General features: G+C 38.6%; 1 protein-coding gene across 1 annotated transcript; it reads right to left on the bottom strand.

Moving 5' to 3' along the window:
* Positions 1-7,570: 7,570 nt before the first annotated feature.
* Positions 7,571-17,678, bottom strand: LOC131255484 (protein NRT1/ PTR FAMILY 5.8-like). Its single transcript, XM_058256224.1, has 4 exons — positions 17,470-17,678; positions 16,792-17,009; positions 10,262-10,779; positions 7,571-8,432 (listed from the first exon to the last, which is right to left on the bottom strand). Exons 1-4 carry the CDS (start codon positions 17,522-17,524, stop codon positions 7,589-7,591), a joined length of 1,635 nt encoding a protein of 544 aa, XP_058112207.1. The 5' UTR covers positions 17,525-17,678; the 3' UTR covers positions 7,571-7,588.
* Between the last annotated feature and the right edge of the window lie 999 nt (positions 17,679-18,677).

Below are 18,677 nucleotides of genomic sequence, written 5' to 3' on the forward strand. Positions count from 1 at the left end.
TTATGGCCAATATCATTTATATCTTGCACCGTATAGCCTTGGTACGACTGATTACATTCATGTACTCATCACTATGACTCCGCATTGCTCTGACCTTCCATTCTAAGCACACTTATATTGCGCACACACTTACACTACCCTCTAAGCTTTCTATAAGCTTATGCATGATCGATGCGTGCAGGTGACGCCAGGACGCAATCGCAGCCATAGTCTCACCGCAGTTGGAGCGTGCAGCCGAGCTTCTGGAGTTTTTGTTACTTTCACTATATTGTATTTCCCTTTCATACGCATTGTACTCAAAAGTTTTTTATTATAGTGGATTTTGTGATGGTGTTCTTGTGGTTATTGTTCGTGGGTTATACTTTTGGTTATGCTCATTATGAATCAGACTGATGATTATAAATCCTCCTTGTAGCATCCCATGATCGGAACCTGGTGTATGGGTGCCGGGAGCCGAGAATGGGGTACTACGGAGGTTGTCGGCGCCGGATTCGGCGATTGAAAATTTTGTGAGCCTGCTTTCCGAGTTCGGGGCGTGACAATTTGTATGACAAATTTCGTACAAGAAAGATGGTGTACGAGAAAAGGGTGGATCGTGAATGCATTAGGCCTTTTGGGATAGAAGAAATATTGGAAAAAGTAGGATGGAGAAAAGTGCTAGATTTTGGAGGAACGGTTCGAAATGAACAAGTAATTCGGTTTCTCTCATACTATCACTCTCCAGTTCTTCATCCTACTTCCTTTGTAGTCACTATAGGTCAGACCTCAATTACAATCACCCTGGCTGTAGTCACTCAACTCATTGGTATTCTAGCCTCCTTCCGAGGGTTAACTGACCATGACTTTGACTCCATTGATGTTCGAGTAAAAGTTACATGTTACTTTTGTAATGGAGAAAATGTTCCGTGGTATCAAGGAAATGCGCTTCGGGCTTCCAATATGACAGACCATTATAGGGTACTCCACAGTATCTCTTGTGTAAATGTTTATCCTCGTGGGACAAACAAGTCGGACTTAACCCGTTACATGCTTGATGGTCTCTACAGTATCTGTTAAGGTATCCCCTTGTGCCTACCCACCATCATAGTACATCAAAATTGCTGATTGCATGCAGAGCACTAGAGACACGTTCATTCCATTTCCATATCTCATCCGTCTTCCGTCACGTCATGTCGGTTTAATGCTCACAACTGATCACCCCAAACCTACACCACAGTTCACTAAAATTAATATCAAATGAATGTGCTTGGACAGTAAGGGTGTGTCCTCATCAAGACTACATGATGAGGACCTACATGAAGAAACTGAAGCAGAGGTGGCAGAGACGGAAGCAGCTAATACTAACTATCCTACAGAAGATGAGCATCGTGAGCTCCCGCACACTTCGGAAAGGCATACCAAACGCCGCATGCCATATCGCGATTGATGGGAGTATATCTTGCAGCGGTTGGATGAGTAAGGCTGTCGTCTCTCGCATTTGGAGCAAGCTTCAGAAGTCATACAGAGATGCTTAGAATGGGTGGAACAAACAATCCAGAACTTCATCGCCACAATCACTTGTCGGTGAGATGATATCACTCCACTAGAGGGTGGCCCGTGTGCTTAGTCCAACTCTGTTTTTCTTGTAAAATTCAAGGGTTATAGGCTTCCGCATTGTTATCTTTTTGGATGCCTAGCCGATCTGATCAATCCTCATTTCCATATCTATAATCAGATTAAAGAATGCAAGACCCTTGATAGGTTGAAAAGTTTTGTTTTAACTGTGTGTTTGGATATTGGTGCCCAACTTGGGCTGTTGTTTTTTTTTTTTTTTAAAGATGGTGCATGATGATACATTTTTTTTTTTTTTGGATGATTATGCCCTTAAGGGCTTTTTGGATTATGATACTACCCAAGCTTGGGGTAGTTCTTTTGGTGATTAAATGATGATATCATTTCATGTGTTACTACTAGTTGTTGATGCCATTTATGTTTTATGTAGGTATATATCTCTATGGCATGATTACTTCACATTAAAGTTCTTAAATTGTATTTCTTCTCTTATAAACTTATGTGATCCTTCTCCCTCTAGCGTTGCATATAATTGCTAAATTCATACAATTTTATTAGCCAATCTCTTACATTTATTACCCTTTGCCAATGACTGACAAAAAGAGGGAGAACCATACTCCCAAGTATGCTGCTTTTGTGTTTTGTAAATCTTCAAATGCAGGAACTTAGGGGGAGTATGAACAAAGGGGAAGGTACAAGCAACTCAAGTCATATCAAGAATTAATTCAGTTGTAAATCTGTAAGGTATTGAGTTGATTGTAATAACCTAGGGTTTGTTCAGTTGTTTTGTCACGTAATTGACAAATGAGGATATTGAAAGTGCCTTGTTTTGTCAGATTACGTGATTGTTGAGTTAGTCTTCAAGTGAGCCTGAAGATGAAGATTAAAAGATCAAGACCTTAACCGTAAAGAAGCTTGAGTGCTCCAAATAGGTAAATGAAGCCTCACTTCCCTAACCAAATGCTTGAGGTATATGACCCAATTTAACTAAGTCGTACCCACAATACATCTTAAATCATCTTTTGGTAAGCTTAAATTTTGAATACTTAAAATATTTGAGGAGTAAACATGAACTATACAAGTAAAATCAATTTGCAATTGAAGACATTTTCGATTCTATCGAACATGGTTCGATTGCATTGAGAAATAGGCCCATTCTGTCCAGCAACAAAATCACCATCTGCTGAGAAATATTGATTATATTGAATAGAGTTCGATGATAGCGAAATTCAAATTTCGATAGCATTGAACCCGCTTTGATGGCATCGACTTAGGGCACTCCCTCTACACAAAAATATTCTCTTAGTGTTCATCAATATAATCGAATCACCTTCGATTACATCGAGAGTAAGTTCTCGATGGAATCGAAGACTGTTCGATTACATTGAAAATCAGGATCATTTTATCCAGCAAGACATTCAGGTATATACATCCTTTCGATTACATAAAAGACCATTCGATGTCATCGAACTTCAACACTCGAAAGCATTAAATGATGATCGATAGTATCGAAAATTGGGACAAAATCTTCCAGCAACAAAATGTAATTTTTCTAAAGAGAATCTGATGGGATCGAACCACCTCTCGATTACATTGAAGTACACGTCGATAGAATCGAAGGGTGCTCGATAAAATCGAGCAGAATCTATTCTACAAAAAAATGAATATATGTGTGTAGGAAGTCGATACAATTGAAGAAGGCTCGATAACATCGAAGTTCAAATTTCGATGTTATAGAAGACTACTCGATAGCATCAATAATGACAGATTTGTGCTGCCCCCCCCTCCCCCCATTTGTTTTATTTTTACTTTTGAGATTCTTCTTTATATATACCGAGGGTTGCTTCTTAACAAAGTGAGCAAGAATTGAAGGAACTTGAGAGAGTCATTGTAACCGATCATACCATCATCCTCAAGCCTTCTTTTCCCAAAGGTTCATCATTCAATCCATAACACGGGCATTTATTGTCATTTTCTTTACTTGGATTGAATTATGAAATCTGGCATTCATTGAGTTTCCAGTAGTACCTTTTGTAGCAAAATTATTGTACCGGAACTCTTGAATGCTTGCTCATGATAATCTTCTCCAGGTATTTAACTTATATCATTTAACAGATAAGATAGCTCTAAAACCCTGAACCTCACAACCTCAGAAGCGGTTGCGGTTCAAGGGAGCTGAAGACTCTTCATCAATAGAGAAGATCTTTAGATTGTGCGAGAAGGGGTCTCACTCATTTATTTGTAAGTATAAGGAGTCTATTGAGTCTAAATCCCTTTCCTTGTATAGGATTAGGATTTAGAGTTTGATTGACAAATATGTCAAGACCTTTTTATAAGGCCTCCGATGGGAGAATACGTTTTCCTTATATAGGACATGTTTGCCTTATGTAGGCATTGCCTAGTGTAGGCATTGATTGTCTTGTGTAGGCTCCTAGAAGAGTTCTTGGGTAGAACTCATTGCCGTTGTGTAGGCATATGTTGCCTTGTAATGGCTCCTAAATATGTCCTTATGTACGACTCGCCATCTTGTGTGGGCACTTAAGGTTGCCTTGTGTAGGCTCCTTAAGTTAACCTTATGTAGGTTATGAAGGTTTACGATAAATCTGATTTAAAATCATTGGATAGTGGAATCCAGTACACTTTAGGAGAGTGCGTCCGCTGGGAGTGAAGTAGGCAAGTACCCGAACCACTATATATGATTTTGTTGCATTGATCTAATTATGCTTATGTCTATCAAATGATTATTATGATGCATGATTTAGTAAATATCTAAGTATTGATAGGAATCACATCCCATACACTATCACATACACTATCTTTATAGGTTAGTTTCTTTACATGAAAATCTTGTGTAAATTTATGTGTTTTAGACCCTCTATTGGCCTAGATGCTATAGAGTTACTTTGCATTACTCATTTTAATTAAAGTTAGGCATTGTTTGTTGTTACAGAAAATAATATTTAAAAAATCCTATTCACCCCCCTCTAAGACATTTGGACATAGTTCCATACATAAGTAAAGGCAATTTTACCGCAACTTCACGGTGGACCGCACCCAAGTGAACTAAGGCCATCGGCTGGAATGTTGTTATTCGATTAGAAGGGAAAATAAATTTCTGCCTTTATTTCGCCCTAAACAAAACATCCTATAGGGCTGGATTTCAAAACGAAGAGGGAAATGGGGAAATCCCTAACCCTAATCCAGCTGATGCTGCTGCTGCTGCTGCTGCCACCTTTCCCTCTGCTAGGATCAGACGAACGCCGAAATCCCCGAAATCAGAAGGCTGCCGACGTTGATGACTGCTGGTAGCCATTACCTACTTCAGCCATCTTCCCTTGCAGAGGTTCGATAGGGTTTAAAGAGTCCAACTCTATTCGATCAACAACAATCGATTCTTATGGTTCTCGGGAAAACCAACATCGGAAAATAGAGGTGCTAGAGGAGAAGATGGATTTGCCGCTCTCGCCCATGGCTGCCGGCAGCGACAGAGGTGCAATTTCATCCCTTCTTTCTTCTACCTCATCCCCAATTTCTGATTTGGGATTCGAAATCCCTAATTTCCTGATTTGGGAATTCAAAATTCCAATTGCTGTATTCGGGGATTAAAATCCTCAATTTCTGTATTTGGAAATCGAAATTCGAAATCCCTAATTATTGAAGGGATTGAAGATTTTAATTTCTGGATTTAGGAATTAAATTCCAATTCGATTTGGGAATCAAATCCCTAATTTCTGGATTGATCCTCCGTACCTGGTGCACAGTGGATCTGATACCAACTGTAATACTATATGCATAATTGCAAGGACCTTGCTATGCATGGGATATGGAGATCAAAAGAACTAGATGACGTACCTTGTTGAGATGCCATTGTAGTTCGGATGCTAAAGTCTTCCTCTCCTTATACCCTTGGATAATACATGCATGGGTTGTTAATACATGGTTCTAGTTAGAGAAAAAACTGGGAAGAATAAAGCATTGGGATGTTAATGCATGGCTCTAGTTAGATAATCTCGTCTTCTTCAAATTTATCAACTAAACGTTCATTTGAATGTCAACCAAAACTCTGAATATTGTTGTCACGAATATAAGAGAAGTCTAGTTAGGTTTGCTTGTTCCGAGGTAGAGACGGGGGCAGGCAATCCACTTCCAACAATTTATAATTTGTCATTTTTTGAAATGAGAAATGTTGTCGCCTTTTAATAGTCAGCGTTGGTCAGACGGGCCGTCGTCAAATAAGGAAACCTAGTTTAATCAGAGGGGGTGTGGCTTTAAGTGGATGTTGGCATTTCCGACAGCTTTAAACTGTCAGTGAGCAATGCTGACTACTGCTTTTCCAACGGCCCTTCCAATGGCTAGAAGCCGTCGCGGAAGTAGTTGCCCTGTTTTTCATAGTATAGTCATTGGCAAACCGATTGCGATGGTGGGGCCTATCATTTCATTCTATTGATGTCCTGGGCATGTGGCATGCAAAAATACAGGGCCCATTATGGAGACCTTATACTATTTTAAATCAGGTTGATCTGCTCATCGGGTAGGTCACTGTATGTTGAGTCAAACAATTGATTGTCCACAAATTCTAAACATGTTACCTGATTTGCCGACCGGCTTGATTTTTGTGCCTGTCTATCATGATAGTGGGGCCCGCCGTTTCATAGCACTGATGTCCTGCACTAGGGGCATGTCGGTGGGAAAGATGGCATGGTAGATCCACATGTTGTGGTAGCTTGACTGTAGGTGATCAGTTCCCTTCAGACATGGACTGATAACCTACAGCCAACTATACCATAACCTGTGGTACAGTGACATATTTCATGCACCAGCCACCACTGCAGGAGATCACTATCATGAAAATGATAAGTCCCATCGTGAAGATCGCCTTCATAAAAAGTATTCTGATCTTGTAACTAGATTAACCAAACTAGTATGCTGAGTTGAACCATGGGCTGTCTATTTATTCCAACAAGATGGCCCACCTGATGAGCAGACTGGACTTACTTTTGTGCTGGGTGATCTAGGTAATGGACCTTAATTACTGTCGCAAGTGATATGATGGCAGGAAAGATGTCACCGTGGTACATTTGCCTGTCAGTGATTTGTTCTGTCAAGGATACAGGATGATGCCATGAGTTATTTAGCATCCTTACATTTCTACAATGTGTGTGCCAATTTCATGCCATGTATATGAATGCTTAGTGTCTGCTTTTGCTTCATGATAATCAAATAATTCTTACTTTTATTTTATTTAATTTGTAATTTTTAATTATGATAGTGGCATGGAAGTTCTACATAGCTCCCCCAATTTCATGAGGAAAACATGAGATGATCTGGTGGACTATCGTTGAGGGTGGAAAATTGGAAAGAAAGGCGATGATTAGACAACTCCCATTGTTGAATGTAACTTTTACCATAGCTCAAAAACCCAAAAACTTGAGTCAGACTTGATGTTCATCTGGTTCAGGTTCACTCGAAGACTCCACCACACTCGACTAGATTTTTAATTATTGTAAGTTGAAAATATTTGAGAGTGTTAGAGTACATTAGGTAGATTTAGATAATATTCTAAACAATCACTATAGAACATAACACAGACACAACAGTACATACACCCCTTGGTTGACATTGAGAGTTTGATTCTCTCCATTGTTCTTTTCATTTTTAATAAATTCTAACGCTGTGTTCGAGTAATGCCTAGTTCATGTGTTGATTCAACTGTGTCATCCAGTCAACTCAACGAATCTCTCCGAGTCCAGGCTGAGTTAATCCTAGCATTGAGTTTCCCAGTGATTCAGCTCAAAATCCCACTGTGTTGAGTTGACCCAACAAAATTCTAGTCGATTCAGCGAGTTTTAGAACTATGAGTTTTTGAAGTCAAATGGACCACCAAAATGGCAGACCCCACCATGAGATTTTGTAGAGTGCCTTAGCACTTTGTTCAAAATGAAAATTTTCTTGTGTTTTTTTCATGAGGTGTAGCCATGATCAAGGGCCTTTTATGTATGGTATTCTTTTCATTGTCCAGTTTTAACCAAGATGCATATTACTTGCCACTTTCATTTGGAGAATCCTTACAAGCATTGTAATGTTTAGACAAATTTACAAACAGGAACAAGCTCAAGGTGCCCAACAGAGCTAAAAGCCAGTAGTAGTTGTCCAGATGAGCTTCTCTCATGTCGTCTGAAAACCAGCTATGTTTCTGTCTACTGGAGCTGGTGATTAATTCAATGACTGAGATTAGGAGAGCACTAAGAAAGCTGCCAACACCAAAAACACTAAGGTAGAGAGCGATACCGATGGTTCTCATCCTATTCGGCACTTGGGTGTAGAAGAATTCTTGCATTCCGACAACTGTGAAAACATCAGAGATCCCCAAGAGGATGTACTGTGGTAGTAACCAGAAGATGCTCAGCGGAACTGTTGAAGTTCTTGAAAGTAGAAGATCAGGCTTTCGACTGATCCTGAGTCTCTTAGATTCGACAACCGCAGCGATGATCATAGCAATGATTGATAGAAACATTCCTATCCCTATCCTTTGCAGCACATTGCATCCTTTATCATCTCGAGTGAATATCCGTATAATTGGAATTATTATCTTGTCGTATAAAGGCATTAGGAGTATAATGGAGATGGTTATCGCACTCTGAAGTGTCGCCGGAGGAATCATGAAGTCTTCGCCGATGTTTCTTTTCATTGTCATTCCTTGTTTTGTGAAGAAAGTAGATGGTTGTTGGAATATCACAGCAAATGTCAGAAGCATCGCCCATATAGGCAATAGCCTCAGTATGGCTCTTGCACCATCAAATGGTAACTCACAACTGCTTGGGTTCATATCTGAGGATTTCGATCCGTCAATCTTGACTTGAAGCGCCTTCTTCTCTTGAAGCCTACAAAAATTACAAGCTTGAATTCAGAATCTCTCCAATTAACAATATTTTACTAACATTTTTCCATGAAAACAATCCAATGTTTTGAAACCTAGACTCATCATCAACCTATTCGTGTGGGCGGTTCGCTCCAACTCCTAGCTCTCTGCTAGGCCTTTTTTGGACAGAAATTGGCTTGACTGAAAATCACAAAAAACAGAACAAACTAACAGCTAATACGCTGTTAACTTTGTATTTGGATTCTTTAAGCTGAACTAGAAGTATGTTTGGTTGCACTAAATTCATGAAATATTGCACCAAATTAGACTGACTAGTCATGAAATATCATCATATTTCGAGCAACCCAATGCATAGTTCTATAGCTTGCTGTTTTGACTCAATTAAATTCGGCTGAGTCAGCTCAACTCGGTGAGATTTTTGCTGTCATTAGGAGAGAGTCCAAACAATGACTCGACCCTACTTTGGAAAGTCTTGTTGAGTTGACTTGCTAACTCAGTCTACCGGACTCAAGTTGACTCAAGCCTCGGGGTGGCAATGCGTCGGGTTCTTGCACCATGGCTTGCTTCTAGTTGTATGAATGAATGAATGGTTCGAATTTAAAATAAAGTCACCCCGTGTGTACAAACTCATACATATATGAGGTCGAGCTTTGTGGGTTTCACTGTAATGTGTGTTGGATATCTACACCAATAATTAGACCCATCCTTCTATGGTGGGCCATAGGCCGGCAATAAGATAAAATAAGCCCCATCAATGTATTAAGTGGGCAACACCATAGACAAAAGTTGGGAGTTGATGCACACCTTTGAAATCTTCCTGTTTCTGAAGTATGCAATTAGATGCACCCTTGCATGATGGTTCATGGTCCTAAAAATCAGCCCAATCAATGGATTAGGTGGGCCACACCATAGACATCAGTTGGGAGTGGATGCTCACCCGTTGAAACCTTTATGATTGTGATGTATTAAACATTCGAGCTATTCATTGTGTGCCCTCTTGATGAAGGAACTAAGCAAAATTCAGGTCATTTCAAAACATAGGTGCGTTCCACTAAGTGCTTTTAGAAGTTCTACGCCCGAATTCTTACTCTTCTAAATGGTGTGGCACACATGAAATCCCAATCTGATAGATTTTTAGTTAGTCCCATTTACTGGAGGTGACACAAATGATGCACGGTTTCCCAATCTGGTAGATTTTTAGTTACTCCCATTTACTAGAGGTGACACAAATGATGCACGGTTTGGATATCCAACACAAATCACAATGGGCCCACACCCATTTAAATTGAAGTTAGGGTTGATCCTACCTGAAAATTTCCCTATATGTTTGTGTGTGTGTGTGGGGAAATGGTACTATAAGGTCAACCTCGTGGGAACTTCCCATGAGGTCGAGATGTGTGGGCCCCAACGTGATATGTGACGAACATCAACACCATGCATTTCATAGGTCCCATTATCTAATGGGATATTCCAAAAATCAGCCGTATATGGAATTCAGGTGGGTCATATCTAAAACCATGTGAAGACATCCTAAAACATATAAAACACTTGTTGGGGACGACATGAGTTTTGGATGAGGCTGAAACTTGGTCTGAGCCCTCATCCAAGTGGGATACACACAATGGATGGGCTGGATTTATGAACCACATTTCAGTGGACCTAATAAATTATTATGAATGTTTTAATGGGAGCGTAACCCCTTTCAACTGTTGTATGTAGTGTGGCCCACCCAAGTGCTGGATTGACTTTAATATTTATATATATAGAGAGAGAGAGAGAGAGAGAGAGAGAGAGAGAGAGAGAGAGAGAGAGAGAGAGAGAGAGAGTTACTCCAGCTCGAAGCCATCAGAGTCTCTTGGCAATAAGCTAATCCTACCTCCCAGCAATTTCCTTACAGCTTCCTTGATGGAATGAACGATCGCGTCAAACGGCTTCTCTACAATCTTGGATTGCTTGTGTACATAGGAACGACTACCACATGAGAAAAAAACGATAGATGCTCCCATTGCAATGGTAGGGATAGCGAATCCCCATCCCCATCCATACGTATCTTGTATATACGACATAAAAGAAACACCCAAGAGGCTTCCACTGCATATACCAAAGTACCACCACTGAAAAAACGAAGTCTTCTTGTTTGTACTTTCCTTCACGTTGTTGCATGGCAACTCATCATCCTCCACATTCTCTAGCTGATCTGCTCCAAAGGCTTGTAAGCATGGATTGTATCCTCCTTGTCCTAATGAAATCAGATATAGAGAACAAAAGAGGGATGCTGATGATGATGATGATGATGCTGATGAGGTGTTGGCCCATAGAAGTGCTCGTGAGGTCAATGCCAATAGCCCCTAGTTTAGAGCAATTAAAATACAATGCATAAGAGTCCAATAACAAGAATTATCAATGTTCTCCATACTTGCATGAATAAGCTTTGGTGTAATAATCACCCTGGAATGATGCTCTTCACTTTGCATTTTTAGAGTTGAATATGACCTTTGAAACTTTTATTTATTTATTTATTTATAATATTCTAAAAATTTATCTAATTAGAGTTCTTTAGTCCAGGGTGTATGTTTTTCTTTTTCTTTTTAATTTATTCTTTTCTTCTTTCCTTAAAGGTTAGGCCTTCATGTTATTTTATTTCTTTTGGCCTTTATCTTAGATTAGTAATAAGAGAATCAGTTTTTCTTGTTTTCTCAAAAAATAAAAAAATAAAAAAAAAATTATCTAATACATAATGTGTGTACTATATATATATATATATATATATATATCGTGAAAACTACCTCTTAAACAGAATGGATGTCTTACATGTGTACCACCTAATAGAGGAGTGGCTCCACATTAAAAAGGATTTTTGACAAATTACCCCACTTTTATAAAATTCCAAAAAGCACTCACCCTTTCAAGAGACCAAACTCCTACCTTTTTCTCTCAATTAGCCAAATAACCTTGCCGTCACAAAACTATGACGGAAATCAAAAATTATTTTTTACATTTTTCATGAGCAAGTAACATTTTTTTTTTTCAAAAAAACAAAAAATTTATTTTTTACATGCACACACACCGCCACACACTCACACTGTAGTGGGTTTTCTCCACCTATGGATACTCGAACCCTTGATCGGGTGTTGAAACTCCTGTGAGTCTACCACCCGAGCAAGAGTAAGGATCCTCATGAGGAAGTAACATGATGCATATACAAAACCAGTTAAAAGATATGTTTACCTTCATGTGTAAACACGATCTTGTCCTTCTTGTACATAGATTTTCATATTACTTAAGGGGAAAAGTAGCATTTCACATTTCATAACATTAACATCGTTATTTATTGACTTGGGTCATAGTTATGTGAGGGAAAGAGTTTCTTTAATTTGTCGATGGTGGAAGAAAGATGAGGGTTTATTTATGAATACTCGAAAGTTAGGGGGTTGTTTAACAATTCTCCAAAAGGTTGTAGGCATGTCAGACTCCCAAAATGAGAAGAGAGAGAGAGAGAGAGAGAGAGGGGGGGGGGGGGGGGGTGTAAAATGTTGAGGGCAAATTTCTTTCCAAACTATTTGTGGACATGGAGATGTGGGCCCCATTTGGACACTATAATTTTCTAATATTTTATCTCCTTAGATTTTATAAGTCATAATGCGTTTAACTTCAAATGCAACCTAGGTTGTTTGGTTATTCCACTTACGATTATAATTAAATTACAATTTTGTATTATTTTTATGTTAGGTTGCCTATTATTTCTAAACTTATTGTAATAATGCATACCAATATATTATTAGGATCTTCTAAGGGGCCCACTTTTAATTGCTTATCCCTCCACCATTCATTGGACGGTTAAAGTTCATTAGATCAAATTAATTATTTTTTGGGAGGGATTTAGTAATTAAAGGTAGTCCTCACAATATGGATAATACAAATCAATGGTTGGTCAAAATTGGAGATGAGTGGTTCGATTAACCTGATGTTCAAGAGCAGCAGTATGAGTGCAAGAGCAGCAGTATGAGTGGATTGATATTAACGATCAATGGTTAGAATAGACCAATATCAATGATGAGTGGTTTGATTAGGCCAAAATTGGAGGTGAATTTTCTAGTTGGGTAAAATTGATTATCAATGGTTACGATAGGGCTAATATTATCAATGGGTTTGAAGATTGATGGTCTAATCATGCCAAAGTTGAAGAGAGAAATGGTCTGACTGGACCAATATTGAAGATCAACTGTTTCATTGAGTTGAAGTCCAAGATCAATAATATGATTGAGTGAATATTGAAGATCAATGGCTAGAGTGAATTAATATCAAAGATGAACGGTCTGATTGGGCCAAAAATAGAAATGAATGGTTTGATTTAAGCCAATGTTGATGATTAATGGACCGGTTAGTCCAATATTGAAGATGAACGATTGAATTGGGTCGATAATGAAGATGAACAATTTGATTAGACTGATGTCAAAACCGAATGGTTCGATTTAAATGATATTGAAGATCAACAATTCAATTCAGCTAAATTTGAAGATGAATGGTCCAATTGGTCTAATAGAAAAGATCTGAGATATGAATTGGCCAAAATCGGAAATGAATGGTCTGATTGGGTTTATATTTAAGATTAATAATGCATTTGAGTTGATATTGAAGATCAATGGTTAGAATGGACTAACGTCAAGAATGCATGGTCTTATCATGCCGAAATTGGAGATAATTAGTCTGATTGGGCAAATGTTGATGATCAACAGTCCCATTCAATTGATAATGATGATGGGCAATCTAATTAGACTGATGCGGTAGTGTACCGATCTAATTCAAACAATATTGAAGATCAACCGTTAGCTTAGGCTAAAATCAAAGATCAACTGTCCAATTGCACCAATATCAAACTATTCATCTCTAATATTATTCCAATCAAATCATTGTCTCCAATATATGCCCAATCCGATTATTGGTCTTCAATATCAAACCAACTGTACTATTCATCCCTAATTTGGCTCCATTGGATTGTTCAATGTCTATGCAATCAGACCATTGATCTTCAATATCTATTCAATCAGGCCATTCATCTTCAATTTTTGTTAAATTAGGCTGTGCTTCTTTGATGTCAATCCAATCATAGTATTGATCTTCTACATCAGCACAATCAGATTGTTGATCTTTAATATTTGATCGGCAGCATAATCAGATTGTTGATCATTAATATTTGATTAGCAGCACAATTAGATTGTTAATCTTTAATTTTTGATCATCAACACAATCAGATTGTTGATCTTCTACATCTTTGATATGGTTGGATTGAATTGATATCAAAGATGAACGGTTAGATTTGGTCATTCATCTTCAACATCAGTCAAGCCATACTGTTGATCTCCATTATGGGCATTCATCACCAACTTTGGGCTAATCAGATCGTTGATCTTTAATATCAATCCATTTAGACTATTGATTTTTTATTTTTATTTGCTTGGTTAGACTGTTAGTTATCATTCTAATTGGACCATTCAACTTTGATATTGATTTAATCAGATCATTATTGGACTTCAATATCCACCAAATTGAACCGTTGATCTCTAACAGTGGCCAATTATACATTTTTAATCATATTGTTCATCTCTATTAGTGGCCCAATCAAACTGTTGAACATCAAGATTGGCCTAATTGGACCATTCATCTTTAATTTCAATTAAAAAAGACTATTCACCTTTAGTATTATTCAAGATGGACCATCTAGCTTTAGTAGCGGTCTAATCAGACTGTTGATATTTAATATCAGCCCAATCATATTGATCGATTTCAGTCTGATTTGGTCCCACCTTTGGTTGTCAGTCCTCCTTAAAATCACTAGAATTGATGCCCTAACTATCATGATTGTGGATAGGGAAATGAATGGTGCATATTGATAATAATAGAGGTCGGGACATTAATTTGGACTATATACAATGTGAGGTCCATCGCGGAGAGGGTGTGAGAGATGAAAAGAAAGAGAGTGACATGTTGAATGAGTTAAGCTTCTAATTCTAATTAAGTTTGTAGAAATTAAGAAAATAAGTCATTATACATATATAATAACTTAAGATTATAATGTTAATGAGTGTTCCAAACACTTTTCAATAGTATAATGTCATTATCCGATAATGTATTATTTTTTATAATCTATAAGTAGGTCTATAATAAGCAATCCAAATGACGCCTTAAGGTTGAAACTGTTGCATTTTTTAATCTCACAAGTGGGCGACATGCTTACATAATTTAGACCTTTGGTCCACTACATCTCACATGGATAGACAATGCACAAAAATCTCTGCCATATGACTCTGGATTTCCAATTGTGAGTATGAAAAATGAATACTTCAACCATAAGGTGGGCCACAACCACAATCTTTGTCATATGAGTAGCTATATATTATTTGCTATGGTATGGCACATATGATGAGTGGATCGGCCTGATTTTTGCAGTAAATGGTTATAATGGTGGGTCCAGCCTTGATCTAATGCCTCAACCAAAAATGATAGAAAAGTCAGTCCTTTCCGAAACTCAGTTAGGCCCAAGTGCAACCAATGGCGAGCGTCCACTCTTAACTGTTCCTATTAGTGTGCGCCACTAAGGCTGTGGACTGTTCTGAATTTTGGGCCCTCCGCATAAATAAATAAATAAGTAAAAATAGGAACATTTGAGGGACGGTCGGACATCATGCATACAGCTAAACTCTTTGGTGGTGTGGACTATGGCCGCCTAATGGAAAATTGAGTCTGATCCACACATTCTATGAGCCACAACATAGAAACGATAGCCACGAATTTATTTTTTTTTAAAAAAAACCGAGCGTGCCCCCACTTGATAAGTGGATGGAGTTTATTTTAACATTAGGTGATCTCACGGTGGGACCAACCATTTGAACAGATTGGTTGTCAGATATAAATGATAGGATGGAAATCATCCACTTACGACACTTAAATAGGTTCAATCAATGTGACATACGTATTCGCCGTGTGTGCGCGTGGGAATTCTATAGTTCTCACTTTATGGAACGTGAGGTATGTCATCATAAAATTTTCGTGACACGTGGCATGTACAATCATGGATAACGATCGTCCATTCAGTCGTTCCATTGGAAGGAAGTCGTGGTGCTCAGATCTCTTGGGGCATATAAGCCTATCCTTTTATGACCTCAAGGCATGCAACAATGAGGGGGAACACTCATAATAAAACAAATACCTAGATTGGTGTTGGGGCCATTATTGTGGGTATATGGCATCCAACCCAGTGGGCCCCAGCATGATGAATAGATGCCCAAAAATCAAGCTGGTTTAATCATCAAGTGGGCCACCCCACTTGAATTTGTTGAGTGTTGGGAGTTTGGTCACGTTTCTTATGTTGTGAACTTCTTTCTGATGGGATGGGTCTGAATTTTAGGTGACCCCACAACTTCTCAAAGCACACCTGATGGATAGGTGGGATGGTTTAAACACACTAGGAGTGATGTGATCATTCTCCTACAGAAGGATGGACTTGGACGTTTTTTTTTCCTAAGCCTCACACGAACCCAGAGATGAGCATGAGACGACTTGACTCGGCAGACTAAACTTGTCCAACTCGTTCAGACCCGACTCAATCGATCTGAATTGAGTGGGTGAGTCAATCTGAATTGAACAGAATTCGTCCAATCCGTCAAACCGAGTTGAGTTCGGGTCACCCAATAACTAGACTTGACTCAACCCGAAATCCAACTCGGTACTGGCTCGAATCGATCCAAAAACCAACTCGTACAAAAAAAAAAAAACACAAGATTTGACATTTTAGATCTGAGATGTTGTGTAGCTGATGAAGAGGCTGCAATTCTGGCAGGTGCACATTCTGATTCATCCGAGTCAAGTCAGGTAAGCCCTAACTCGGTCTGACTCAAATCGATGCCCAGCTCTACACAAGCCCACACGGTAGGGATTTCACCACTTATGGGAAATCAAAACCAAGACCTCATGTTGAAACTCCTGAGAGTCTACCACCAAGACAAGGACTTGAACCCAGGGTAGACTCTTCATTTTATCATTACCACTAATTATAATATTTTATTACATGATAAGCGAAGACATTTGAATAGCTCAATTAGTTAAATCTAAATTAATCATGAGCTATAGTATATAATCTTCTACGACCAAACACAAACTAATATTAATTGTACAGTTCTTTGGGGCCTCTTATGGAATGTTTTTCTCCTTCAAGAGTTTTCTCAGGTGCAAGAAAAAAACATCAATATAACTCAATTAAAGAATAGTTAAACACAGCAATTAAAATCATCATCACATTCGAATTTAAGCAATGTTTTCATTGACTCAGCTGTTTGATTTGTTTGGAAGAGAAAGAATCTCACCACCACATAGAGCAGGGAGGAGACCAAGATGGTGGAATATCGATCCCAGTAAGAGTCGGCAAGAAATGCTCCAGCTAGAGGAAGCATCGACGTGACTCCACACCAAGTGTTCACACTCTTGGCGGCCGAAGAAGTGCTCATCTTCACAACATCCGTCAGATAGGTCACCAGATTAGATGCTACTCCCTTGTACGAGAACCTCTCTATGCTTGCCACCACTGCCAATCATAATGATTTCAGTACAATTTTTTAAAGAAAGCCAGCAAGATCTCTATTACCAAATTCTATATTACCATACTCTGATGCTAACTTCTCTCTCGCCCCATATGGATTACTTATGATCACCAACAATCAATGGATACCATGGTTACACGTGGGCCCAAAATTTTCATAGTTAAATGATCAAAGCCATTGGATTAAGGGTCGCAAAATGGTCCATCCATTACCATTCAAAGTGGAAATTACATATATTTGATGGTCTATCATGATCATAAGTGGGCCCAAGTGGGTTGGGTAGAGGAATTTCCAACGAATAAGTTAAGAAGAATTCATATGGAATCACTCTAATCAATATCAAACCATTCTAAGAATCTTTTCTTAATAAACTTCAACAGAGAGGCCATGACCTAAGTACGTAAGAATACATGTGGATGAGGAAAGAGAATTTACTATATTTACCTATGATGAGAACACATGACTTGCTTAGCCTTGTTGAACCTGTTCCTCCATCCATGAGAGAGAGAGGGGGAGAGAGAGAGAGAGAGGTATCAAGGTTAGTAAAAGAGGAGGAGATCCCTTGAATCGCCTCAAAAACTGAAAATGCAGCTCGTCAGTTTCTTTGATCTAATTACTATCATCCAATGCTTTGCCTAGTCAGTCCATTGGTAGAAAGTTCACTCCTTCGATGGTGCAATTGCTTAGTGGCCTTTAAATAGGGCACTTTATATTCTCTAGTACGTCTAATGAACTAGGTGGTCACTTCCACGTGTAAAGCTATTAATATAGAGTAATACATTATATCCTCACCATCAAAGGACTTCACTCGCAAACATCCACAACAACAGTGATAACAACTAAATTAATTAATTAAGTGAACGATGTTTTCACTCTCCGTATATTATATTTGCACATTTTAAGTCTGCCCCTTTCCGTGAGTCCGTGACCAATTACATGATGTTGTACATCGACTCATCATCATCATCATCATCATCATTATTATTTTGAAGAAAGGAATAATTTTATTATCAAAGAAGAAGGGCCAAAGCTCATATCCAACTAACAAAGATGTTCCGAGCTTAAAAACCCCATCTCAACTACATGTACAAATTAAGCCCATCTCCTGGGGGTGTAACTCGGGTGAGTTTGGGTTGGGTTAAGTCACAACTCGACCTCAAGAGGACCCATCCAACTCAAATTTCAACCCAAAATCAACCTGAAGTCCTCTATGCTCGACCCAATCTAGCCTAACTCGACCGAGTTAATTCAAATACATGTGATTATACCCGCCCAACTGTTAGGAAAACTACTTTTGGATACACCGAAAATAAATAATAAAATAAAATTATCACTAGGCTGAATCACGTATAAAATACGCTGTCCTTAAAGCACTGATGGATTACAGGTGAATTGCTTCGATAAGACAAGCCTTATTTGGATCCAGTGTAGTAATCACGATAGGTCCACTATGGAACAATTCTAACATTTAGACTATGGAGATGACAAAGTATTCTAATATGAAGCTATGGACCGTATCCTGATTTGATGGGGAGTTGGTGTGTTGAGATGATTAAATCCGGATATAGGCCTCGAGTTTAGACCCTTTCTTTGTGTGGTATTCAATGGTCGAGAACATTTGAAAACGTTTCGGCCGTTGTCCATTAATCTCA

This window comes from Magnolia sinica, chromosome 9 (assembly GCF_029962835.1).
Source record: "Magnolia sinica isolate HGM2019 chromosome 9, MsV1, whole genome shotgun sequence".
NCBI classification, from domain to species: domain Eukaryota; kingdom Viridiplantae; phylum Streptophyta; class Magnoliopsida; order Magnoliales; family Magnoliaceae; genus Magnolia; species Magnolia sinica.